Below are 26,383 nucleotides of genomic sequence, written 5' to 3' on the forward strand. Positions count from 1 at the left end.
TAGTATCAATAGCATAGCAGATGAGTTTCTAGGGAGGGGGAGGGAACAGAGGCGTTAAAACTTCAGCAGCAGTAACATATGGTTTAACTAAGAAGAGCAGCGAGATGCTCTCCATCCCGCAGTATTATTAGGCTGCATGGGAGATTAAGACCCATACATTTGCTTACAGAAGCCAAAAATAGAGAAGTGAAAAGACTCCAGTAACATTGCTACAGCAGTATTTTTTTTTCTCCAGCAGCATTTCTTTCTCCTCTTCTTCCCACCAGACTGTGGTGCTTGGCTTCACAGAGCAAGGCACTACAGCTTTCTTTACCAATCACAAAAATAGCAGCTTCTTTTCCTGAGAGAAGTATCTGAACAAGTATCAGAACTAAAGCAAAACAACCACCCATCAAGTTTAACTACCCAACATGCAAATTGCCCACTATATTTACCATGTTATGCCACTGTAGTTCTTTTCAGAGCAGATTCTTTCTAGCAGTCCCTCGATGAATTCAGAAAATATTAACATGCAGATTGTATTAATAAAGAACCATGATTTCTTACAAGTCAAAACTCAACAAAATGGCCATAAACACAATGATTCATTCAATCCCTGATACTAGCAACAATATCAGTTATGACACACGAAGAGCTTTCAGACTGAACTTAAAATTCAACAACTTTACCAGAAAATTATCTGCAACGAAGTTTCTCATGCCTAGTTCTAGGAAAGCTCCTTTCCTGGTCTACACCATTCTCTTCTACAAATTGAAAGAAAACAAATGTACATATTTCGAAAACTATGCCCCACCTTTTCCAGGCATAAAGAATAATATCAAGTGCATTACAGTTTTGATCAATGGCCTCCAATTCAGTTGTCAAGTCAGGCATGGATGTAAACGTCAATGAAAAATCTACATTTCTGCTACACCTTGGACCAGGAAACTTAGTCCAGGACCTCTTTAACTAAAAGAGGCTTTTACATGGACTCCAGTGGCAGAAAGCCAGCAACCATAGCTAAAAGCTGAAATAAGCATAGCCTAGTATGTGCAGGTTATTACAGGTAGTCCCATGTCTACGTAAGTACGAAAACCCGCTCAGTTCCTGGTCTGCTTTCACTGCATTCACTCTGATCTGTGCAGTTTATGAGCTTCCTTTGTAGATCAACCACTCAACCTTTGATTTGCTGTTACATCAACAGAGAATACACACGTACCTTAGTCTAAACCTAACACAGCTCTACCACAAATTTCTAGAGAGGAAGACTAGCAATTTTCCATTTTAATCCTTTAGATGACAAGACAGAACTACATTTCCTCTAACTTCATACTCCAGGCCTGCCTTCCCAGGCCTTGTTTGTTTGTTCTTCCATCACAGAAGTGTTGCACACGAAAAAAAATTCTCAAAATCTCCTAGCCTAGCTCAAAGCACTGAGAGGAGTACACCCAGGCCACTAATAGCAGCAGTTTGTTTCACTGGAGATTTTATTAATAATATGCTAGAGACTTATACAAGCTCTTAAACAGTCTAAACCTTCTCTGCAGAAATCAAATGGGCATTTCCCTATCCTTATTCTATTAGATATGGACAAGAAGAAAATGAAACCACGTAAGTGTTCACCTTCTCCCTTAATTCACAAAGATATCCAAGATCTCCACCATAAAAGTCAGAGTATGCATTCTCTCTCCATTCCACTTTTCTCTTTTAGTCTAGATACGCATGATTTCCACAGAAGTAGTATTTCATCAATCTCTGACCATCCTGACATCTTTCTCTGGAATTTCTGCAAGAGTTTTTTTGCATCTTTCTTTGTTGACCTCAAAAGAAGTGTTGCATCCTGGTTGAGACCTCACTAACACATGAATAAAACATTTACTCTAATAACTGCTTCCTTCTAAGCCACAGCAGAATATGAATTGTTTTCTTCTGTACTAGCACCAGCATCATCAGCTCATCGAGGCTGAAAGAACCACTTTTTTGCTTTTATTACAAAGGAGTCATATCCTGCCTTGTAATTGTATAATAAATGCAAAACTGCATTTTAGTGGATTTCACCTTTCCGGTTTTGGATCATCTTTCTAGCTAAAGAGGTTTGCATGAATATCTGCAGGTATTTTTTGATCTCCTAGGAGGGTTGTTTTTTTTTTTTTTAATTTAATAAAACCAAAGGAATATGTATTAATAAAGATCAATTGCTATCAGATGTAAAAGGTTTATCAAATTACAGCATTATATTCCACCTACATTTGTACCAAGGCAAAGGCCACTTCATTCAGATATGAAAGTAACAATCTTCTTCATAGGTAAATACAACATAGTACTGGAAAAAATTAATTCTTAATCCTTGTCACTATATACTAGCACTCACTATATTTTTCTCCTGCTTACAGATCAAAGCAATAAAAACAGTATGATAAAGTGCAGAGGTTTGTGTTCTTGCTTCTCTGAGCAGTTTCTCTAGAGCAGGATTTTAAAACAGGAGGGAAGGTAGGTCAGGTTTCTGTGGGATGACTATTTTTTGCTAATCAATTACTTTATGCAATTATTTTAATTCCTTATGACAAGGATCAGTACTCCTGAGTAAAAATCTTCACTCTTCACTGGATGCTACTAAACATTTATTTTTGTGCTGACATCGCCCTCCTCTGAGTGAATATTTGGCTATTGCTTTATTTTATCCCCGCCCCATTCTCATCTCAAGCGATGCTACACCATTGCTAAAATTCTCAAAGCCATCGGTCCCCTCCTTAGTACAGTTTGGCAGCCAGCAGGACAGTTTTCAAAATACAACATATTTTTCTCACCTGCTGTGCTTTCTGGCACCTCCTGCTTGTCTCGCACAAGCTGCATGATGTCTGACACCACAACCTGATGGTTCGTATCTTCTTCTTTCTCCTCATTAGACTGATTGCCCGTCGCAAAACAGTTGCAGCTTCCAGTTTCTTTGCACGGGACCAACCTCCAATACCAGTAGTCAGACATGAAAAGGCTGTGAGTTGATTTCTGTAATTTGAAAACAAACAGAAAATCATTTGCGGCAAGAAGTGACAAAAAAAAACCAAAACCCTACCTACTTAAAAGGAAATCCTCAAACATTTGACAGTCATGTACAGATTACTGGTACGTTTGATTTTATTTGAAGAAAACAAGAAATAGGAGGTTTATAATAACCATATGTGGTGTCACATTAGTAAATAATAGCTATTCATGATGTGTATCCAAATAAAAACCTCAAGAGACCCCCGTAATAGGTCCGTGAGCAAATCAGACACACAAAAAAACAATATACAAAAATCAAATTATGTGTAATCTTAGTATCAACCGTATAAAGGCAAAAAATATAAATATCCCTCTGTATTTTCAGCAGAACAAGTCAATATTTGTCTTTAAAACACCCTCTGAAACCCAATTTGACTAGGTGAAAGAACACGAGCTGTCAAAAAGCAAAACAACACAGGGATTATAAACGATGTAACGCTTCCCACAGTACGGGGAACTGAAGTTACTGTTAGAAATGTTAATAAACAGATTAACTGAAGGAAGCCTTGACACTGGCAGCGTGGCAGGAAGGAGCGATAGCGCAGACCGGTTTGGTTTGGCTTCTGACCGAGCGCCCGGGGCCTTGGATGCTGCCCTTCCTGAGCAGGAGCGAGTGGCAGCAGCGCCCCGAGCCTGGCCGGAGCTCATCACCAGCCTGATTTGTGCCCGCAGGTAAGGGAGGAGCTGCACCGAAACACCTGCAGGTTGCTAAATTTGCATACGCAAATGCCAGGGAACCTCCGTGTTTTTCCTCTTTTACACAAAGGAAAATCTCCCCTTCCTGAAGTTGCAGATAAATCGACAGCGACTGCCTCAGCTTGCCAAACGCTTACGATTGCTGATCTGTGTTTGGGAATTCTGCAAAGTGCTGGCAAAGTGTGATTTCTTCGGGAAATTACACCTCATCCACGCCGGTGGATTCCCCTCTCCACCAGAGGGTACACTGAAAAAAAAGGCCCCAAACCACTGAGCCGCAACAAACTTTTCCGAGCATACCTAGAAAACACCAAGCCCACGTGGGGGAGATGTACATCTCTCCAGGTAAATGTAATGCTTTTTGGATGCATGATCTCCACTTGTTCCAAAACCTGGTGTTTCTAGGATAGCTCTGTTTCTAACTGCTCTAGTACAAGCATCCCTCCGGACCACAGATACTAACCAGGATACATGCAGAGATTCTCTACATTGCATTTAAAGCTGACAACTTTATAGTCCTGAAGAAAGTCAACTCCATCAAAAGGCAGCTTGATATAAGAGTTCTGCTGTCTGTTTAAAAATAAACAAAAAGAACCAATCTCACATCATTTAGCAACTTTTACCAGGAATTGCCCAAGGACTGTAGCATCTCTGTCTCTCATTACATTTCTTCAACAGGACAGAGGATTTCCTGTTAAATCACTGTGCTTTAAATATTAGTGCAAGGTGCATCATCTTCTTACCAGTTCAAAGACAGCCATTTCCTTTTACTTCTACCCAGTGGCACAGCAGCTACAATTTTCCCTTTTCCCGTTTCCAGACTTCTGAGGCTTTGCAACATTTGTCAGGGGTCTGGTAATGCAGTTAAAAGCAAATTGCTTGAGTTCTTCTGCAGCTGCCTTGCCTTACGCGCCCCGCACACGCATCCTTGTTTTCACACAGGCAGCAGCAAACTGTTTGGTTTTGGTACAGCTGCACTAAAGCACACACTGCTTGTAAATAACAGTATTTACTTTTACGCTGCATCTACTTCTGCAAGCGTATGATGTGCTATATGCAACTGGGAAAAAGTGTGCACACATGTAATGAAGCAGCACGCACACCGGAGTTTTAAAGAAAGAAATACTTCACAGCACTTCAACAGATTTTTATTTCAGTTCTGCGGGATTTCTTTCAATTACCCATGAGACATGAAATAGATTTCTCTTCTTAAAGCCACTTAGCAAATGTTGAAGTTTTCTGGTCCTGAACTTCTTTTTTCCCCCCTAGAAAGCGAGAATCTGCTCTGAAAGAGAAAAAAATCTCAAAGTTGCAGTGGATTTTCCCCCCACTCTTATGAAAGGGGAACCAAAAATGCATGTGGATCTACGCTTGAGTGATCAGCAAATTACGAATAAAATTCTCATTTATTGCCTTTCGTTAAGGAATGGGAACGCCCGAAGATCACCAGAAATAATTATATTGAAACACGCAGCAAGAGACACACATTTCTGACCTTAATTCTCATTTAATTAGGTTTCCTGACCCACTCATTTTCTTGATTTTAAGAGCAGTAACGTGAACTTTTTCAGCCAACAGCTCAGGACCACGCGCCAAAAAGCTGGGAAATGTATGAGAGGGCATAATCACTATAATCACTGCATATGTTTTCCATACTTTTTGGGGAAAAAAAAAAAGGAAAAAAAATAAATAAAAGCACATGCAGCAATACCCGGGGCCTGGCAGAGTCCATCTGGCGGACACGGTGGTTTCCTCCTGCTGTACAAAAAAGGCAGAGCTCTGGTACAGCTCTGGCACGTGCCGTAGGCTGGGAAGGACGCCATCTCCAGGACCACGGCGGGCGTGCTGGGCACCGTGAACCCCGTGTAAAAAGCTCTGTGCTACCCCCGTGACGGGGGCCAGCTTCTGAGTGACCGCTGGGTAGGGCTCGCCACCCTCCCACTCACTTATCCCTCTGCCCCCACACACTTCACCAAATTTGTTTCCCATCCAAAATCCCCGTTGAATTCAACGACACCACCACAAAGGCAGCAGTTAATAATTACCTTCAGGTGTAGCCCGGCGACATAGGGCACCCAGCTGCCTCACAGGCTCGCATCCATAGTCTGCAGCCACGTCACCGGGACAGTTAAATCTGCCTCACACACCTCTGCGCAACAAACCAGGCTGCGCCGGGCTCTTCCCAGTGCCCCTGCTGGTCCCAGTCCAGTCTCTCTTACTAGATTGCTGCTGCTGCTGCTATTTGGTGGGATTTCTTCACCTATTTCAGTGGGTATTTAGGCAGGGCAGTATTTCCAGGCAGGTATATCATGGACATTTAAACATATTTCTCTTCGAAGACTGTATCTCTGATATTTTCAGATTATCCTGTGAATTACCTCACGCCAGGTTTAATCCCTGCCGTGTTTTACCACACCTTCATCATCGCTTTGTTTAAGTCCCTAGGGAAAAAAATATACGGGCAAAACTGGTCCTATTTTAGCACCTACTGAGATTTCACACCCTAGTTTTCCATAAACATGATGACACTTCGTTCCAACGCTCTTAAACTGTTTAATATGTTATCTGACCTGAACAAGCTGCCTTAAACACGGTCCGTGCAACCATATCGACAGAGGGGGAAGCCCCGCTGAAGGAATGGGGAGCCTATTGGTACGCCTTGCGGGTCTCTGCCCCAAAACTGCACTGAAGAGGACGCCAGCGTCTGCATGGGTCTAAGTCAGTTTCTTTATTTCAGAATGGATTCAAATACAATGAACGGTATTTAAACCTACACAATACTGTTCTGATGAGAATACTATTTTAAGTTGATGTATTTGGGATGCAGCAGTCCCTACAGTTTCTGTGCTTTGCGGTACCGGCCGGTTGCTCGTCCCTTTGCACCATACACAGGGAAACAACAAAACACGTGAGGTTACAGCCCAGATGCCTCCCGCCTAAATTCAGACATTAAACTGAGATGCCCATGTTAAGAACCCACTTGAGTCACGGCCCTTCAAAATTCCCCAGATTTCATTAATGGGATTTTATTAATGCCTTTTAAACTACTCAAGTTCTGCCTGTGCAGATACTGTATTCCTACTCTTGCCCTTCCCAAGTCCTTCCGCATTTTGCTCAGAAAGAGGAGGAAAAGAGCAATAGCATCGAAACCGCGGCCATTCTCCTCTCTATCTCCAGGGCCTGCAGAATACCCTTACGTGTTTTTAAAAGAAAATCAATTTAAAGATTAATTTATTTTTCATTTGGAGCTTTACTGTGATCAACATTTAAATTGGGTACTAAGAAGTCCTTCAAGATAAACGTTTTCATTTTTTATTTAAAAGGCTTCCACGAAGCATTAGAAATCATCAGTGGACTTATGTAGGAAATGCCAGTTTCAAAGAAACTGCAAGACTATTTAGCAAGCACTAAACTGAGGCCTCTTCAAAGGAAGAAGAAAATCAAACACATTTAATAAGAGAAATGCTCTCTTATTAATTCAATTTTTCATCTTACAGGCAACCATTTCTCTTCTGAGGAACACTCATAAGTTTAGCTGGAAGTCCCTCAGCTGTCTTTCTTCCTCCTCTTGGGGCAGCCACACAAGAACATTTTATCGTTTGTTAGTTATTCCAGAATCGTGTATCGGATTTTAAGAGATCTAACAAAAGGAAGGAGCGGATAAACACACATCACATCATCCCTACAGCACCCTGCAGGTACGTGACAGAGTAATATCACATAAACTGTCAAATTTTGCTTCCATTTCCGGAGCTACAGGCTCCAGTAGGCACTGTGCTGGTCCCAGACCCTCACAGCAGAGCGCGAGGGCAAGGGAAGAGCTTCTTGCAAGTGTGACATGAAACGCGGACAAAGCTGGAACTTCCTCCCCACCAGCTGCAAGCGTCCTCACGTGAACCATATCTCAAGTCCCTCAGAAGTCTGGACGTGATACAAGAGGCATTTCCACTTCTGTCCATCACAGGAAAAAACAAAGGCCCTCAAGTTTAGTAAGATACTGGGCCCGTGAAGCGTCTTGCTGTCTGTTTTGTGCAAACTTCATGTCCGTGGAGGTGACAGACCTCCATTTTCAGTGAATACAAACAATGAAAATCAGACTCTGAGCAACATTAATGTGAATGTGAGAAAAGCACCACCTTACGGGGTTCTTGTTGCCTAGAGATCATTATTAGCAAAACCATTTTTTCCTTAGTCTTTAGAACTCCCACCAAGCCACCTACGTTCCTGAAAACTGAGCTTTCAGAATTAGGCATCTACATTTCTTCTCCTCCTGCCCCCACGCTGCAAAGTTGTCGTTGCCACTCGTTGCTCGTCCCATCCCTTAGAAGCCAGCTAACCACACCGGCCCGAACACGGCGTGACGCGTCGAGACTCTGAAACACAACGGAGAGCAGCTGACGTCCCTTCAGAGCTCCTCGTCTGTATCTGTTTCCACTTGGATCACATTTCCGAGATTTTTCCTCAAAACCCCAGGGAATGACAAGCTATGCCTCATTTTTAAAATAAGCCTGACACACAAGAGATGCTGAGAGAGCTCCGCAGCACTTTGTGCAGGGTGAGGCGGCTGGGTGCTTCACCCCGTATTTTAAACACCGACAAATCTCTCCTTGTGAGACCTGTTCTCATGAGAAGCCTGAATTTCCGACACACCGTGTTAGTCCTGCACGTGCAAAGCCACAACAAATGCAAGACACTGCCATCATCATGAAACTACCCTGTGCAAAGGCTTTCCTTTGACTCGGAGGTGCCCAAGGCCAAGCACGCAAACCCTAACTCCTCGGGTAACTCAGCTGAAACAAACAAAATAGACACTACTTTCCATACGTCAGTAAATACATGGCATGTTCTGTTTATTTTGCACTTATTTATCATGGAAACAAGCTCTGGAACATCAGTGTTTGGAATGTCAAAGACCTCTCTCTGGACAAAGCTCCTGGGACAGCGCCTTTGGTCAGCGACCACATAGCGCAGCACGCCCGCGCCCTCCCCGGCTTGGAGGCCAGCGGTCCCTGAGGGATGGCTTGGGTCACCTCATCCCACGGACCCGCCGACAAACGCGTACGAGGTGTCCATTTTCAAAGGGCTCACCACAGAACTGCTCCACGAGTCCCTTCTCTTCCTCCTCCTTCCCGACCCCAGCGTGGCAGAGGTCAAAAGCATTTTGCAAGAGCCCATAAAAAAAATCCCGAGCCCTGTAGCTGCAGCGCTCAGCCTTTTACTGTAACCCGCCCGGCTGAGGTTTGCCGAGTCTCACGAAACCTCCCCTGCCGCAATTTGCTGGGCAGCCGTGCAAGACAAAGGAGACCCTTTAGGAAAGGAGCGGTAGGCTTCCTTCTGATCTATCTGGGATTTAATTTGCTGTTGAGTAACCATGCTGAATGCTTCCTAATGAAGTTCTTATAGATTTACCCAGCAGGGTAATTTTGTTAGAAATGGCAATTGACAACAACTTTCATCTTGAAAGGGGCACTGAATAAAGAGTTTTAAGTAAGTGTACATTTTAGGATGATTAAGCCGGTGGCTGTTTTGAACCTCCTGCAGAGCCCCAGCAGTGCACACAGGTGGTTACCTTCAGGACTGACTTTACAGATATTTTGTCATAAAACAAACAAACAAAGCTTTTCCACGCAACCTCTGTAACTACTTCTCTATAGTCCGGTCCTGAATCAGTGAAACTTGTCACTTCTGGAAACCACCTGAAGCACAAGAATTTCCAAGTTCAATAGAAAAAAGTTGCGTGGATGTGCCCCAATTTCCCTTCAGAAGGGATAAGGGCAGAAAAGAGGGTTGTGTGCTAGCAGCCAGGCCTGAACCACAAGAAATTACCCATGACACCGACAAGTGCTAAGAGAGTGCTCAGTCCTCTACCCTACAACTTTTATCAGGAGCGTGTTCTAGTACCCTCCTGAATTGTGGTCCGAAACAATTTTTTGCCTTGCCCTTCCTACTTGCATGACATTTTTAAACAGACGTCCATTTGCGTTTAACGTTGTATGCTTTGTTTTTCACCATGCTAACCAACCCGTGCTCAGCGAGCGCATTTAAAAACTGAGACCCCGAGACTGAAGGTTATGTTGACTGCTCCGCTCCCCGCTCCAGGAAGGCTGTATGTGTGCTGACACACCCCAAAAAGCAGTCGAAGACCATCATAAAAAGGCAAGCTGGAGGAGGTCTTTCAGGAAATACATGTATTTGGTTTCTTTTTATTTGCTTTCCAAGCCTTTGCTGTTTGCATTCTCGGTCCTTCTGAAATCAGAAGCTCACTTTTAAAAATGAAATAAAAGGCTTGCAAGAGGCAAGATAGTCAGGGCTATCAAGGTAAGAGTTTTACATTCTTTTGTAAGGCTTTCAGGGGAAAAAAAAAAATCTTTAAACACATCTTGCTCTCTGACTTTTGGATTGCAAACACTTAAGCCTCCTTCCTCTTGCAGACACAAGAAGAAGCAGAAGTCAGGGGGGAAAAACCCGAGTCTATCAACACCACAAGTGGCCCGTTTGTTTTGATAGCCCAGCCCTGGTGGAAGTAAATAAGCAGCACACGCGGCTCGCTCCCATCCTGCAGCCCGCCTGCTCAGCCGCCGCGGGGGACGCCTGCCGCCGAGCCCGCCCGTTTGAAACATCTTCACTCCAGCGCCGGCTTTGTCTCCGCTGTCGGGATGCTCCCTACAAAACCCAGGGCACCCGCCTCGCTGGGAAACCCAGGGGTAGGGGAGGCTGAGGCGGGACAGCCCCCGAGGCACTGGCTCAGCATCCCGCAGCGCCCACCGCATCCCTCAGCCTGTTATCCGTTTATTTCCACGCAGGTCACCGCGCTCGCCTTTGTTTCGCTTCCTCTCCTCGCATCCCAAACCCACCGCCGCCACCAAAACCGAGGGGGGAAGAGAAGAGAAGGGGAGATGCGGGGCGACCCCCCCCCCCCCCGGGACAAGACCCAGCCCCGCGGCGCCCACCTCAGCCCCGCGGCCGCCGCCGCCCCCCACAAAATGGTGGCGCTCCCCCGGAGGCGGCGGGCGGGCGGGGGGCCCCCACTCACCTCGGCGCCCTGCCCCAGGACCCGGTGGCCGCTGCCGCCGGCGCTCCGGAGCTCGCCCGGGCGAGTGGGAGAGAAGAAGGCAGAGCCGGGAGGGAAGGAGGGAGGCGCCGCGGGGCCCCGCCCGCGGCCGGGTGGGTAGCGGGGGGCCGGCGGCTGCCTTTTGTCAGCGCCCCGCCGTGCGTGCTGCCGGGGGCCGCCCTTTGTCCGCCTCCTGCCCGCCGGCCGCCATCCCCCCGAGCACCTGCAGCGCTCGGTTCCCTCCTTCCCTCGTCCCTCAAGCTGAGGGGGGCCGGGGAGGGAGCCCGGGGGGCTCCGGAGGGAGGGGAGAGGCGGCGGCCGCTGGGAGCCGCTTCCCGCCCGCCGCCGCCGCCGGGTCCCTCGGGGATTTTTTGGGGAAGGGGGGACGAGAAGTTTCTCCGGGGGCATTGAGGCGAGGTACGGGGGCACCCTCAGCGAGGAGCCGCCGGCTTTGGGGCGCTCGCAGCCGGCCCCGTGAGGTGAAGTCTGTGGCTATAGGAAAGCAGCTGTCACCTGCGGGAGCCCTGCCCCGGCTGGGCGCTGTGGTGACCTGCGGGTTAATGGAGGCGGAGATGAGAGAAGGTGATCAAGTGGCCTTCACAGCGGCCACAGGAGACTCTGTTTGCCAGGGGACACTCCGAACTGCAGTGTGCCACAGGACTGAGTAGCCCCGCTGCTGCCTCTAACCCTCTGACACTGCTACCCCGACTGTGAGACGGGGGATTCTGGAGAGAGATTCGGATAAATCACCATATATTTTTTTCTCTCAGTACCTCACAAGGACGTCTTCAGTGTTGCTTAAAAATATCTGGCTGGTTGACCAGGGAAAAGGGCCTGCTAAAAATGACATGAAAGAGCAGAGAGAGGACACCTTAACTTGGAGATACTGCCCAAAGCAGCTCTGAAAAAAGAGTCTGCAGAGGACAGAGGAAACATCACTTCTGTGGTCCCCCATGCTGACCATGTCTCACATCAGAGCCTAGGGACTGACTTAGGGTTTCAAGTACTAGGTCAGACAAGAAGACTGAGCGCTTTTTGATTTAGCGGGATCTTTGCTCAAAAGACGGTACAGTGGTACAGGCTAGTGGTATGAGAACTTGTGGAAGAAATTTATTTCATTACGAATAGTCTTTCGTTTCCTCTCAAATATCGTTTGTTCTGCATTAAATAAAATATACTTATCAATATAACATTGGCTTTGAATAAGGATGCTATATTCCATATATACTCTTGGTTCTGGCTGTGCCAAGAAGCTAGGATGGATTTCATCAGGGAAGCAGTTAACTTTCAGGCAAATGTCAAGAACAGGTGACATTTAGGAGTTCTGAAGACATTAATAAAGTAAGCTACTGAAGCAAACCTGTGCTTTTACATTACAACTGCTGAAGGTGAGAGTGGGTTGGAATGAGGTTAAGATATCCATCCTAGATAAAAGGAGTGGCTTGGGACTCCCAAGAGCTGCAAAACAATCAAGTCTTATGGCTCAGGCAAAAACTGTACCACTGAGCTTCTTCTTCAAATGCAGTATGTTGTGTTTCTTGTGCCCTGGAAATTTGAAAGTGCTATCAATAAACACTGGGGTGGTTTTGCTGATTTTTTGAAATTTCCCAGCTCAAACAAAAGCTGGGATGAGAAAGCCCCAAAGGACCTAATAAATGTTGCGGTGCCAGACGTGCTGTTGCACAGACATCATAGGCAACGAAAGGACAAACTCAGCGAGGTGTTTGAGGCTTGCTGGTGCAGCTGTGCTTTGGGAGTGAGGGTGGGGAAGACAGATGACTGTTTTCAGTGGACGGGCTTTGGCTCAGGCATTAGCTTCTCCCGGCTTAGTGCCGGTGCCTGTTGCTAAATTTATCCAGAACACCGTGAAATATAGGTTTACTTGGTTTACTTCAAATTGTAAGGAGGAGATACACCAGGGTGTATGAATGTGGAATTGCTGTTACGTGCCCTGTACTGTGACTCTACACGTGTGCTTCAGGAGAAAGAAGAATTAACCAAGATGCTACAGGAAGACGTTCTCTTAATACGAGCTGTTTCTACCAGCTACGATGTCTGGGCCGGCTGCAAAATGACAACAGGTTGGTTGTCAGGAAGAGGTTATGTGAATTGTGTCCACCACGTATCTGAAGGCTTTCTTTATCATAGGAGCTATGTCCTGTATGGGATCAGCATCTCTAAGTTCTTAGTAATCTGCCGAGAAAAATACGCAGAAAAGTAGGCTTCAAAGCTTTTAGTTATTTAGAAAAGTTCTTCAAGCTCTGTTAGGAACATTTTTGAAACCTTCTGAAAATAAAATAGCCATAATTGTCCAAAGAGAAAAGGAAATTCAAAATATTTTTTAAATAGACTGATAATAATTCTCTTTTTTATAGTGAAGGCAATGCATAGCGAACGATGGAGAATAAATTGCATTTAAAGAGAGGCAGTTTGAAAAGAGAATTATAGCGATTGAGACATGTACAGCAAAGCACTGGGCTGAATGATTAATTTGCAGCTAATATCACTGAAGTGCGACTGAAGTGGGAAAAGATGGAGAGCAGACTGTAGAGAATCCCATTGGTAGGCTGCAAAAATTCCACGTTTGTGCAAGATGTGAGCAAAATGTGTTCCCAAAAAACCTCGCCTGTCTTCTCGCTGCACTGCAAACATTAACAAACATGACTCACGGGCTCAGGGGACACTGCACAATCACGCGCTGCTTTCTGATGGTTTAAAGTATCTCTAGAAATTCCTCCTCCTCTCCTATGAAATATTTACCTTAATAAAAATCCGAAGAACCCACTAAAAATAACAGCAGCTTCTCCATAAATAATAGAAAAACTCTTGGTTTCAGGCATATTCAATGGCTGAATATTTGAGCTGGATGACGTAGAATAAGCAGAGTAGCCTATGGGTGTCCTTTTAGCCTGTAGTAAGTGAGATTTTATCTAAAGAGCAGAGCTGAAGGTTCAGCTGGATGATCCTTTTGTGTCACTGAGATGCTCTGGTGCCAACCAGAGTGCTTAGTGAAACCCAGGACGAATGCCATAAGAAATGGGATTGCATCGAAAGGAGATGGTTTGTGGAGGAATCCAACGCACAGGTCACTCAAATGTGCACATTGACTAAGACAAAATCTAATTAGCTACAAGGAAAGAGAAATGTGCACACCAACTGCTCTTTGATGCCCTTCCTGGACTGGTTTAGATCAAAAAGCAGCGCACGTGCTTGGGCTTTACAAAACAGATGGTGAAACGGGAGACTTTTTACCTGGCCCTGGAGCAAAACTGAAATCCTCATTTAAATTCAGCTCGGTTAGGCTCCCAGCTGGAGACGCGGGCTCCCAGTTCGCTGCTGTACCAGCTAGGAAGGTGGGCACTAGCAATAGCGAAGATACACTTCAATCTTATAAGGTGTAAGAGAAATGAGTAAACCAGGAAGAAAACTACCTATTTCCAGGGAATTAGCTGAAATGGGGGAATCCTGTGGTCAGACCTGTCTATTGGGAAGCCCTAGGAAATCTGTAGCAATGGGAGCAGGGACCAAGGGAAACCGTGGACCCCTCACCATAGCTAATACAGAGGAAGTCTCTTCATTTCCAGGCGCTGCTTTCCTCGAGCTCCACAATCCCAGCACCCCGCGCATGGCACAAAGTGGCTCCCCACAGGCACGGGCAAGCATCTCCTCTGCCTTGATCCTGCAAATAGGTGAGATTTCTAGCAAGATCACGCTGGAAGTGGCCGTGGAAAATCTGTCCTGTTGTTTTCCTCAGGGGCTGGCACACTATCAGACTCTTCCAGCTTCTGGTGCCTGTAAAGCATCTGTGACGTGCAGAGCAAATGATTCCCTTTCCTCTCCTCCCTTCCTTCCTTTCAGGGTTACGAGAGTCAGGCCAGGCCCCTTGTTAGCCGTCCCACATCCATGAAAGGTGCTGGGCGGACTGGGCGATCTGTCTGTAAGCTGGCACGCTGAGTACATCTGAAGGGAAGCGAGAAGATTCCCAGCCTGGAGTCCTGTGACGCTAAAGATGCTTAGGGCCTACAAACCCCTCCTGCCTCAGGCTGCAACGTCCACACCTTAGCATCTAAATAAGATTAGTCCTAATCTGTGTATTGGGGACACGGCTGCAAACAACAGAAGTCATGTGGGAGGATGGGGTTGCAAGCCTGGCGTGTGCAGGAGCCCCAAATCCTACTTTTACCTTTCATGTTTGGAACTTTCTGCAGTATGAGAATGACAGAAGGTATTGAGAGTATTTTGCCTTTTTTTTTTTTCTTGGACATGGATGTGAAACATCCTATGCTGTATATGTTTTCTCTCCCTCCTAGTTAATATTTTTCCTGGCTTTCCCAAGAGTTTCAAAAATAACTGGAATCCTTAACAGAGTTCACTGTGCTTACATTCAGAACCGTTGCTTATATTTGGACAGTAAATACTCTTTTAACGTCTAACAAACAAATGAAATACCTACTGAAGGACTTGGGCTGAATGTCATGGTCACCAATCCGCAGCTGTTTTTATTAGCGTGCCATCCAACAGAGAATCTTCTGCTGGCTCTGTGGGGAGCTCAGGTATCTGCATGGGACTGGAAACACGGCGTGCTCTGGGCTGCAATGTGTCAGGAAGGGATGTCAAAGTTCTCTTCTGCGGGAAATGCAAACTGTGGATCAGAGTTTTGGACTGTGCACCATGAAATGCCTGAAACAAAGACTGCTGGTTAAGGAATTAAGTTGCAAGGGGCTGGACAAAAGCATGGAATTTCTTTAGAAATGCCAGTAAAGAACAGCGTGTTAGTTTTGATTGCATCCAGTGTGGTGGTAGAGAATAAATTGGATCTGCAGCCGTGAGCCCTACGAGAAGAGCAGTGTAACATGACAGAAAGATGACATGCCTGTGAAATGGTCGTGTAAAAGATGAATTGCAGGCAAATGGTCAAATGGCCAGACGTCAGATTGACAGGTCAATCCACGTGCGAAGATGAGTGACCTCTGTGTATCGGAAATTTATTTTCAGGCTACTGTAATACTTCCTCAACTCCCAAGCCAACACATTTTAATATAGCATCTGTAGTGTCCCCACACAGACGATGAGAAGACAGGGGAGTGACAAGAGTGTCAGAGCACTTGTAGTGCCTGGCAGCAGCGGCATGGGCTTTTGCCCAACATCCACTTTCCTCCCTAACTCAGCACAACTCCTGCCATGCTGCCTTGGCTCAATACCTGGATATAAAATTGTTACGATAAATCAGAATTGTTAAGTGTGAAAAGCAAGGGGAACGTAAATCTTCATAAAACAAAGCAGTTAAAAAGTTAATGGGGTGGTTAGATATTAACCTTATGAAAAACAAGAATACCTTCTAAAAAACAATCATTTACCACTCTAAAATAGCAGCAGCTCTTAAACAATGGGTAAGGGAGGAGATTTCTTGGACGGGCACATTAGCTGCCAGTAAAATTAAGATATTCTCACAGCTTTCTGTATTTTAATGTTCATACATATTTGGAAATAAAGAATTGGCAGATGGTTCTCATGAGTTACATCTGGAAATAACAGATACCAAAGCTGAGTGTGCGGGTATTATTCAGATAGGCTAAGGAGAGTGGCACGTTGCCAAAAGTTTGCTGGAGGATACCACCATGATCGATGAAGAACAAGAACAGCACGAGGGAAATGCATCTTTCAGGTATGGACAGGAATCTCCATGGGTGTGTGGGAGAATTTAAATATCCATTCCCTTTCCATGTTGCCAAAATTCTAGGATATGGGTAGTTTGCAGTAAATTCAATGGGTTAAAAATCCCCTTTTCCCAATACCTTAAAATTACAACTTTTAATAACAAAAACAATTGAAAAAGTCCCATCAGACCACAGATCCTCTTGAAGGTGTGGGGAGCTGGGGCTCAGCCTCTTCTCACAGGTAACTAGTGATAGGACAAGAGGGAATGGCCTCAAGTTGCGCCAGGGGAGGTTCAGGTCGGAAATGAGGAGACATTTCTTCTCAGAAAGAGCAGTCAGGCACTGGGACGGGTTGCCCAGGGAGGTGGTGGAGTCACCGTCCCTGGGGGTGTTCAAGGACAGGCTGGACGTGGTGCTTAGGGACATGGTTTAGTCGGTGACAGGGGTGGTAGGGGGATGGCTGGACCAGGTCATCTTGGAGGGCTTTTCCAACCTTAATGGTTCTGTGATTCTATGATTCTGTGAACTAACATACATGGATGCTGTAGGGAGAGGGTTTGTTTCCAAAACATGCACAATTTTAGCAGAGGAAAGGCTGGATGGAGGTTGAGTCTGAACGTGCTCAGAGACCTGGGAAAACAACAGGGCTGGATGAGGAGGAACAGAAGACAGCGACCACCTCCCACGTGGGATTCCCATGGAAAAGCGCCCTGTCACAAAGCACTCCCCAGCTGGTATCTCCCGCAGCGAGGATCCAACACAGGGCTTGTAGCGGGGGTTCATTGCACTGGAGAGACTGTGAAGAGAAAGAGAGGGAGGCGTGGAAAGGAGCCTCCCTCTCCTCCTTTCTCTTGTGGTGTGTGCACGGCCAAGTATTTTTGGATAGAGTGACCTGAATGCTTCTCTGAGGCAGACAAATAGAGACAAAAGATCTCTATCTTTCTCATTACCACGTACTGGACTAGGCTTTGCTCAGATGTGGAAGGAATGGTTTCCTGTACCCCAGCATGTCAGACACTGGAAAAGAGTGCAAGAAATATGTAAAGATATGTAAAAATATGTGTCCCCTTTCTTACTTAAAGGGAGAACAAGAATTCAGCGGGCACTGAAGTTCAAAACACTAATCAAATGCTTTAGAAAGGACAATTCTCAGTTATAGAGAGTAAGACTGTCTGCATGTTTTGTGTTTGAGGAAACACCAATCCTAACATGCCCTAAGCATTTTACCAGTGTGTATACACTGTAATTGTGGTTAAACTGTGTCAGGATGGAGGTAAGTTTGAATGAATGTATCTGTAAATGTAGATCTGTAAATGAAGGCCAGAGCCTTGGAGCAAGGTGGATTCCAAATCTCCGCTTTGGGACCTCCTGACTCGCTGCGTTGCCATACAATCTACAAAGGAGGGATCTTCAGCTTTTTTTCTATCTGGACCAGTCCCCTTCAGTACAATGACACACAAATACCTGGTGCAGTCATTTTACAAACCACAGCTTAAGTTTTTAAGATGCTTCTGTTCTTTAAGGCTAAACTACTACATATTCTGGACTTCCTAAGTTGGGCCACTTTAAAACCAAGTGAATCCCAATAGTTACTGAGCTGCATCACTGCATCAGGGTTAAGCTTTGGTCTTGTGCCTGAAGTCCCTGACAAGACAAAGTTTCTCTTTCCGAGCTCTAATTTTATCAGAATAAGAGAACACAATCCCTATTCATAGCTGGGAATACAGTTAGAATTCAACCTAATTAATACTGACAACTCTCTCTAGCTATGCAATTTATAATCACCTTAGAGGCAAGCTGCTCAGCATTTCCTGGAAGAATATTCCTGCTACTGGGTTGGAAGCATTTTCTGAAATGAAAGTCAGCATAGCACTTGATGCTGTTAAATGGATCCAGGACTTTTTTTCCTTCTTTTCTAAAGCTCAGTATTTATTAAATTGCTAGATCACATTAGCTTTCAGATCTGGCAGTGGTTTTGACATTAACATTTCAGTGTCAAGCATCTTTACAAAATACATTTAAAATCTCAAGGTGAGTGTTGATGTGCTTTTTGAACAACAATTAGCATTGCTTCCCTCATTAGGAACAAGAAGCATATTCTGTTTTTCACCCATTAAGTAAGGAAACTGGATGCTAACAGCTCTTCCTGCTATAATCTGAACAGTGAGCCTGTGAACCTAAAAGGACCCTGCATCCTAAGTATTTTTAAAAGCTTAATGCACCAGGAGGTTTCTTAACTGAAATAAATAATAGAAAACAACAACAAACCTTTGGGTGGTTGAAAATTTAATACTAGTCCTATTTGTCTCCTTTAACTGAAAAATAAAGACTTGAATTATTAAAAGTCACCACTATTACTTTACTGCAGACTCATCAGTTAAAAAAAGAACTGAAACACTGTAATTTTCAGATAAAACACATCCAAACGTATGTGGGGCACATTAGGCAACTTATAAACTGTTCTGTACAAAGAAAGGGGTTAATGGCTGTTTTTGTTCTTACCCCCATCTTACCATTTCACAGTGCAAATGGAACCTATGAATGGATATGGTTTTTGCTTTAGCATTTGAATGAAATTAAAATGAAAGGACCTGTAAGTATACATAACGGAAACACAAAACAACAAGGCTGTATTAGAACGCTCAAAAATTATTTTTAACTTCCTGTTGAGCAGCAGCTGAGGAAATCAGAATATTCATAAAGCATATTCATAAAGCAAAACCATGAAATTTCAGTCTGTATCCAACCTATTTCATTTCATATCAAAATCAACCTCTTGAAACATTTTATTGAGCAGTATTGCATATATTGCGGGAAAAATTGTAGGCTCATTGTAGAACAGAAGAAACAGTTTTAAAGTAATTTACAATGGAACTTACTAAAAGTGCATCATTTAAAGAGCCAAAGGAAAACATATGGTATTCAATTTAGAATTAATACTGTTCAGAAATCCCTTTCTGTTCTTTTTCCTTTAAACAATTATATATTTTTATATGCAAAATAGAAAGTTGGCTACTTTTGAAGTAATTTGTTCCTCTTTCTACTGTGTTCCTCCTGAAATCCATATGCATCATATTCTCTTTTCCATTTAGTATTTTTTATCTAATGGCAATTTGTAAATTTTTTCTTCATTACATGAAGAAAGAGAAAAAACATCTTCCATATTTACCTTTCTCCCTCAAACTACCTTACCTAGAAGCTCACTCAGTAGAAAAAAAAAAAAAAAAAAAATTCTTGATGAACAGAAGGGAGATGGGTAAATATGCTTGCATATTGTTTGATAAAAAGTTCATATATGTGCAAAATCATTACTCTAAAATCTTTATTATGGGAACTGAGAAAGCAATATACAAACAATGTGCCTAAGCACCAGGAAAGAGAGAGGCACCTAACCCAGTGCTCTGAACCGCTTTGTAGAAGCACTCTAGGATAGCTTCATTCTGACTGCGTGAATACATTTGCTGGCATAATCTGTAATGGTTTTGAAAGTACAGGCACTCTCCCATCATACTGTACCACCAACCAAAAGAAAATTATGTTTTCTGTGCAGTCAGTCTATTTTGTAAGAACACCGCTACCAACTCAGATGGCAAAGCAGATTGTTTTTGCCTTTAATTCTGTTTCTTTAAACTGCCAACATTGCAAGAGAAAGGTGAACTAGCTCAGGGCACCCAGGAGAACAGAACTGTAAGGAAATAAAGATCTCCTCACGCGTAGCTTACTAGCTTAGTTTGTAAAGAGCTTCAGCACCTACCCAATCTATGTGGCAAAGCTCTCCTAGACTGAGTAGTACCTGGTACCTGGTAGTAGTCTCCTGGTACCGAGTTGTGCTAGCTTTGCAACACCCCCCTCACACCGTTCATCTTCTGGTCTTCTCTGACAGGCTACGGGTAGTCTCTGAAAATAAATGCGACTACAAGCATAGTCAATAACAGAGTCAGACACTCAATCCATTTTCTGTTCTCTACTTACGTTTTATTACAGACTAATATGAAATCATTTCATATTCATACTTGAATTGTTTTAATTACTCGTGAGCAAACTTAAACCAGTCTTGAATGTTTATATTTATTGCAAGCAGATCCATGTCTCCTGCTTATATATTCTACATAAGGATCCAAAATGTGACTGAATATAAACAAGTTATATTTGGTTATCTACAGAAATTAAAGTTAAAAATAGCACTGAAAAGAAACTTTACAGTAATGTATTCACACACTGACTCTTCAAAGCAAATAAATGAAGTGGTATAGGATAATCTAAACATTAGATTTGAAGGCTGATTTATTTTCAAATAAATGCACCTATAATTGTACAATTAAAAACAAGTGTCAGTATTTGGTGCTGATGACTACAGACATCTTAAATGTTTAATGCACAGAAGACTACCCCCCAGCCCCCATACAGCACTTTCGCAGATTCTACTTTACATTAGATCATGAAAGGACATTTAAAATGCAGCGTGTACATAGCACAGAATTTGTCAGAGACAACGCATATTAAAATTCTGTGAATTTTCATAAGGTAAAAAATTAAAGCTATATAAACTGATTTTTAGATTATTCTGCAAAGTAGAATCACGTACTTTTTCACTTTCGTAATACTTTCACAGATTTCCATTAAAGCTTTTTTTTTTAACAGAGACAGTAGCATGAGCACAATGATCCCACTGGCTTCCAAAAAGAAAAGTAGTGCAGTTGGCTCAATTAAGCTATTTTTAACTTTTATATTTGCAAGCCAGTTGGGACAAGACAGGCTAATGCAAGCAAGAAAGTAAACTGTAAGCTTTTACATTAAGTGGCTGAACAAACAATTATTGTACATTGTAAAATTAAAAAGATCCATGTCTTTTGCCACAAGCCACTGCAGAAAATATATGGATTTCAGTGGCTGAAAAGCTTGAAATACTTTCTAAGTCTTCACATACATTTGGTTAGCGCTTACCAGTTTCAAGACATTTATAGAAGCAGTTATGGAGACATTATGCTGTTAAAGCTGCAACAATTTAAACAAGGCGAGTTAGGAAGTTATATAGATTTTTATACTTTTCCCCCTTAATTCTTATAATATTTAAAAATCTGTCTCCTCTCAGTGCCCCATCCATAATAAAACATTCTAATTCATTTTGATCTAACTTCTACTTTTTTATCTCTGAATTTTACGATCCATTTACAGCGAAACTCCAAGTTACCACCTGCTGCAGTGGACTAGGTTTGCATGGCAAGAGTAACAGGGACTGAAGCAAAAACATACCAAGTGAAACCGAGTTGATGTCATTTGTATTTTCCATTGAATGTTCTATTTTAACAAACAGTACCAACTTTTAAAGGTAAAAGTATTGCTAAATCAAAGCAGAAACTTCCACTTAAATTCAAGCATTCTTCCTCCTCCAAAAAATGAACATGGTCGACTAAATTTTCCCAAGCACTTATGTAGGTGTTTTGGCCTGAATAACATTGACGATAATTTCTAAGTGCTGGTCTACATGAAGTTTGCAATGAACTGCTTTGTTAGTAGGCAGAACAGGAATGCAGCATTTTCGAAAGCATCAAGCAAAAATCTCCTTGTTTAAGGCTAAAAGATGGAACTCAGTAAGTAAAAAAGCAGGAGGCTTTATAGAATAGAAAAGCTAGCAGTAATAGCACAGCACAGAAAGTATATCACTCTACTTGCTGCAATCACAAATCCCAGCAAAACATGAATAGTTTAGGTGACACTGACAGAGCACAGACCTATATTTCTAATTTAACATTCATTAGAATTTTAACATTCAGCCACAACTCCACTCTAAGCTAAATTTAAGTGGCCCAAACTCATAAGTATAAAAAAAGCCTTCAAAACATATACTTAAAAAAAATAGAAATGGTGTGTTAACAAATGTATGCGTAAAACAGATTTATAAATAGCTACAGTATGAAAAATATTTCAGTGCAAAGGCAATTTTAAGATTTCTAAAAAATACATTACAAATAATTTGTTAACTACACACAAGAAATTTGTCACTGCTACTGGTATAAAATTTATACCCATATTAATTTTTTTTTAAAAATATATACACCAGTGTTTTATGTAGGGGACGGTTTGAACTGACCAACATTCAAGTATGCAATGGCGTATATATGTACACACACCCACACCCACATACATATGTATGTATTTCAAAATGTTTCTGCAATGAGGACATTCTTTGAAACTCAAAAGTGCTACATGTTAAATGTTAAAGATACCTTCATTTGTGGTGCTCACCATTAGCCTTTTTAAATCTTCTTCCCCTATCTTTGGTATAATGAAAATTTCACAACTCACTTTACAATCTCTGTTTGTCCCAGGGCATTTTCAATATTTCATTGTTGAACTGGAAAGTCACGCAGAATATTGTGAGGAACACTTCCTAGTAAGTTGATTGATCTTTTATTAAAAAGTAAATCGTCAAGTAAATTATTTTGTCTCAACTTTTGCTTTCTTAAATGCAAAAAGGGGAAATATTTTTTCTCCACCAGCCTTGTCCATTAAACAGACAACTAACAAGATATTGGTCAAGTCTTCCAATAAAGGCTGCAGCTCTGACTCCAACTATTTTGTTTTCACATTGCAATGAATTTTTAGCTAATATCCTCCCAGAAGTATTTAATGACTGTGGTTATTAACTTGTTATAAACATCAGGCTAAACTAGATTGAAATCAGATTACTCCTTCAGGTAGTTTTGCACCCCAAAATAAAACACTGGACTAAAGAAACAAGACGAGAACACAGCTAACAGTTGAATTAGTGCAAGGTAACATATATGTAGCAGAGAAAACAGGTACAAGTTGGCTGTCATACTTGGAAGTATTTCAAACAGAATCTTTGCAGTTCAACTAAATCCTATCATAATTGTGTTCCAACTGTTAGTAATAGCCGTGTGCCACCTACTGGTTTGCTTGCAAAAGGTAGCGGCTGGGTACTACATGCTTTGTAATGTATCTACTGAACCAATTAGCTTGTATTTACCCACATAATTAAAAAAAAAAAAAAAGATTAAAAACAACTGAAAATTAAAAGGATGAATCCAGATAGTAAAATATGCTTATTCGGAAAAATAGCCTTTTTTAAGAAAAAAAAAGACAAAAAAGCTCAATATATAATATTTTCTACTATGCATACTTCAAAATTACAGAGTTAAAAAGTGGGAATACTGGTTACCTGCATCTCTGATGAATTCACAAGGACGTTTGAGGCAAAATCCTTACATTCAGTTTTTGAGTAGATAGCAACACTGATATCTACCTATTGAACAGCCAACTTGACTTCATATAGCGTGCACATAAGGTACACAAGGATTGTTATGCCTATCTTTCTACAGGGAAAACTAACTGCAAACCATACATAGCCCTGATTTGGCCACTTACAAGGAAGTGAACATTAGAGAGTGTTTCTTGAAAGCAGATTTGCACAGAGGAAACACCAGTTTGTTCTATAGAAAGAGCAAAGAAAGAAAAAGGACAGAGGAAAATCAGAAACAGCACTTATTAAATATGCTTTAGGAGACTTTCATTGGAGATAACTGAGGTCATCGCTTCTGGCTGAAAATTAAAACTGTTGATCTCAAAATGTAGGTCACTGACTGAAACTATACACTTCAAGTAACAAAGAAAATGACTAAAGATGACAGAAGCAATAAATGCACAAAAGTCTTGACACAGGATGAAGAGAAATTTTAGTGCTACCAGTCTCACAGTACCAGACTGTGCAGATTGTTCATTGCTCCAGTAGTTCAAAACATAAAAAGAGGCCTATCGGCCTGGAAGGTTTCGTACTTCCAGCTCTTGATCCTGTTTGTCTGAACATTACCTCAGACAGCAAAAGCCACGTATAGTTTAATATGTGACATGTTTGTTTCCTGAAAAAAGAAATAAACAAAGGTACAGTTTTTAAAGGCTTGAGTTGGTGTTCTGTCATACAGATGTTTCCAAACCTGACCCACTGTAGTGGTAGCCTGCACTGGAACGACAATGCTTATTTGAATAGCCAAAGACAGATGGAAGTACTGAATAATCAATGCCCCTCCAGTGCGTAAACATCATTTTTTTAGAATGAGAATTAGACCTTCTTGCTGGGGAACTGCTGCAGTCATTGCTCCTATATCTTGGGCTTTTCAGACAGGCAAGAGGTGTGAATTCCGAGATGTGGTCCCGGCAGTGCCTTGATGCATTCTGTGAAGGAAAAAAAGCCAAATACACAGTAAATAGTTGACTTCAGAGCTAAGTCTAAACTTGCGTTCTTTATGTCCTTGGTATATTAATGCCTTTCACCACTTTGGCTATTTGATTCATGTCAAGGTAAAATCCCTCTTTCAGCACGATTAGTTTTATATTAAGACCTGAAGAACTAGGCATAATTTTACATATAATCTCTAAACCTGACAAGGGGCTCTCCAGAGAACAGATGATGACAGAGAGGTCTGCTTCCACGTTAACTTTTTTTTTTTTTTTTTAATCAGGTTTATATTTCCTTCTGCAGTCTCTTTTGGTACATCTTTTTATCTCAGAACTTTTTTTAGTCAGGAATTGTTAGGGGGAATTTCAAGACAGAAAAGGTTCAATACTTTGTCCTGTATTTCCAAAGAGAGGGAAATCTTTACAGGTGGTTAGTGCTAATACAGGAATGTTCCAAAAGATCCATTCACTTGTTTTGTACTTCTACGTAATATCAGATTTCTGATTTGCTTAGGTTTACATGTAGCATTAGGTACACGTAGGCAATTTATAGCACACATCTGATAACTTGGTCTAATTGTCCATTCAAATTTATCTGTACCACATGATCACCCCACACTGGCAGAATTGGCACCTCAGCTCGGGAAATACTCAGGACTATGCTAATAGCAGGGTTACATGACAAGAAGCTGGAGTGTGTGAACAGACTAAAAAATAATCAGCACAGCACTGTCCCCAGTGAGTTTATCTAGTGTCCTCATTAAATGTTATGTAAAATTTCCAAGGATAGGGATATGGAGGTTATGTGACAATATTTAAGATAATAATGTATTCTAAGCATGATTCAGACCCGTGTTATCAATCACTCTCTCCATGAATACTATATAAACTAGATAATATTCCACTCTTAATCACTGCCTTCGCTCTTTTCCTGTTAACATTAACACGGTAGCAGAAGGGAGAAAATCCCAAAATAAATATTAATAGTGTAGTTTAAGGAAGTTTGCCTACTTTCAATGCCAATCAAAGGCTTGAAATGCTACTCTTACATAACCAAGAGCATGTAGAAAGCTTTCTAATGACAGTCACTCTTGGAAGAGAGTCAGTGAACTGCACCAAAATACTCACTAGCAGTGAGGCCTCAATTCTTTTCAACACACAAATAGATCAAATACCAACATTAGTACATAAAAAAATAGGTAATTGGGTAACAGATCAGCAAACTTTATTTTGGAAATGTCAGAGGGAGTAGTCATACACCATATAACTTATTTTTCCTATTGTTCCCACTATAAAATGAAACATTTTAGTTACTGTGTTTCTAAAAACAAAATGGTATTTTTTCTACGCATAAAATGTTGGGTTCCAAGGCAAGATATTTCAATCTGCCATGCCTGACTTAAGGTCCTACTCACAAGTAACTCACTTCCTCTTGTATGGTTATCTTCCTGTTTTACTGTCCGCATTTGTTCTATATGTGTATCCAAAAACACAAGAGATGACAGACAAACTGCTAATGTGAGATTTACTTCTGACTTTGTGTATTCTACACCACGGCATAATGTGAGTACGCTCTGCAATAATAACTGCAGTTCCTACAAAACAGATGTTAGGCAACACCTATACATAACACAATGTATGAATAGGATTTTAATATGGGTGTATTGATTCATGCAGACACGTTGTGCTGCCTTACATGGGTGTCTGAGACAAAAAGAGCTTACCTGTCATGTGGAACATCTTTTGCAAAAACTAGACTCTC

General features: G+C 42.2%; 2 protein-coding genes across 10 annotated transcripts in view; both read right to left on the reverse strand.

Annotated features, from left to right (window-relative positions):
* The window catches only part of MCF2L (MCF.2 cell line derived transforming sequence like), a 161,170-nt gene extending 150,277 nt beyond the window's left edge, over positions 1 to 10,893 (reverse strand). For 3 of the 7 annotated variants that reach the window (XM_080577107.1, XM_080577106.1, XM_080577095.1), the window contains exons 1-2: positions 10,751 to 10,893; positions 2,787 to 2,985 (exon numbers count right to left, since the gene is read on the reverse strand). In XM_080577107.1, coding sequence (XP_080433233.1) covers positions 2,787 to 2,964 — 178 coding nt within the window. In that variant the 5' untranslated portion in view covers positions 2,965 to 2,985; positions 10,751 to 10,893. Of the gene's footprint in view, positions 1 to 2,786; positions 2,986 to 10,750 lie in introns of those variants that run through there. The other 4 variants (XM_080577111.1, XM_080577110.1, XM_080577109.1 and 1 more) reach the window with 2 other exon arrangements.
* Positions 10,894 to 20,378: 9,485 nt separating this feature from the next.
* Positions 20,379 to 26,383, reverse strand: part of ATP11A (ATPase phospholipid transporting 11A) — a 127,692-nt gene continuing 121,687 nt past the window's right edge. For all 3 annotated transcript variants that reach the window (XM_080577121.1, XM_080577120.1, XM_080577119.1), the window contains one exon: positions 20,379 to 24,618. Coding sequence is in view for 1 of the 3 variants with exons in the window: in XM_080577119.1 (XP_080433245.1) it covers positions 24,361 to 24,618 (258 nt within the window). In the remaining 2 variants the exon portion in view is untranslated. The remainder of the gene's footprint in view (positions 24,619 to 26,383) is intronic.

Source organism: Anser brachyrhynchus, assembly GCF_964034855.1.
Source record: "Anser brachyrhynchus genome assembly, chromosome: 1".
NCBI lineage: Eukaryota > Metazoa > Chordata > Aves > Anseriformes > Anatidae > Anser > Anser brachyrhynchus.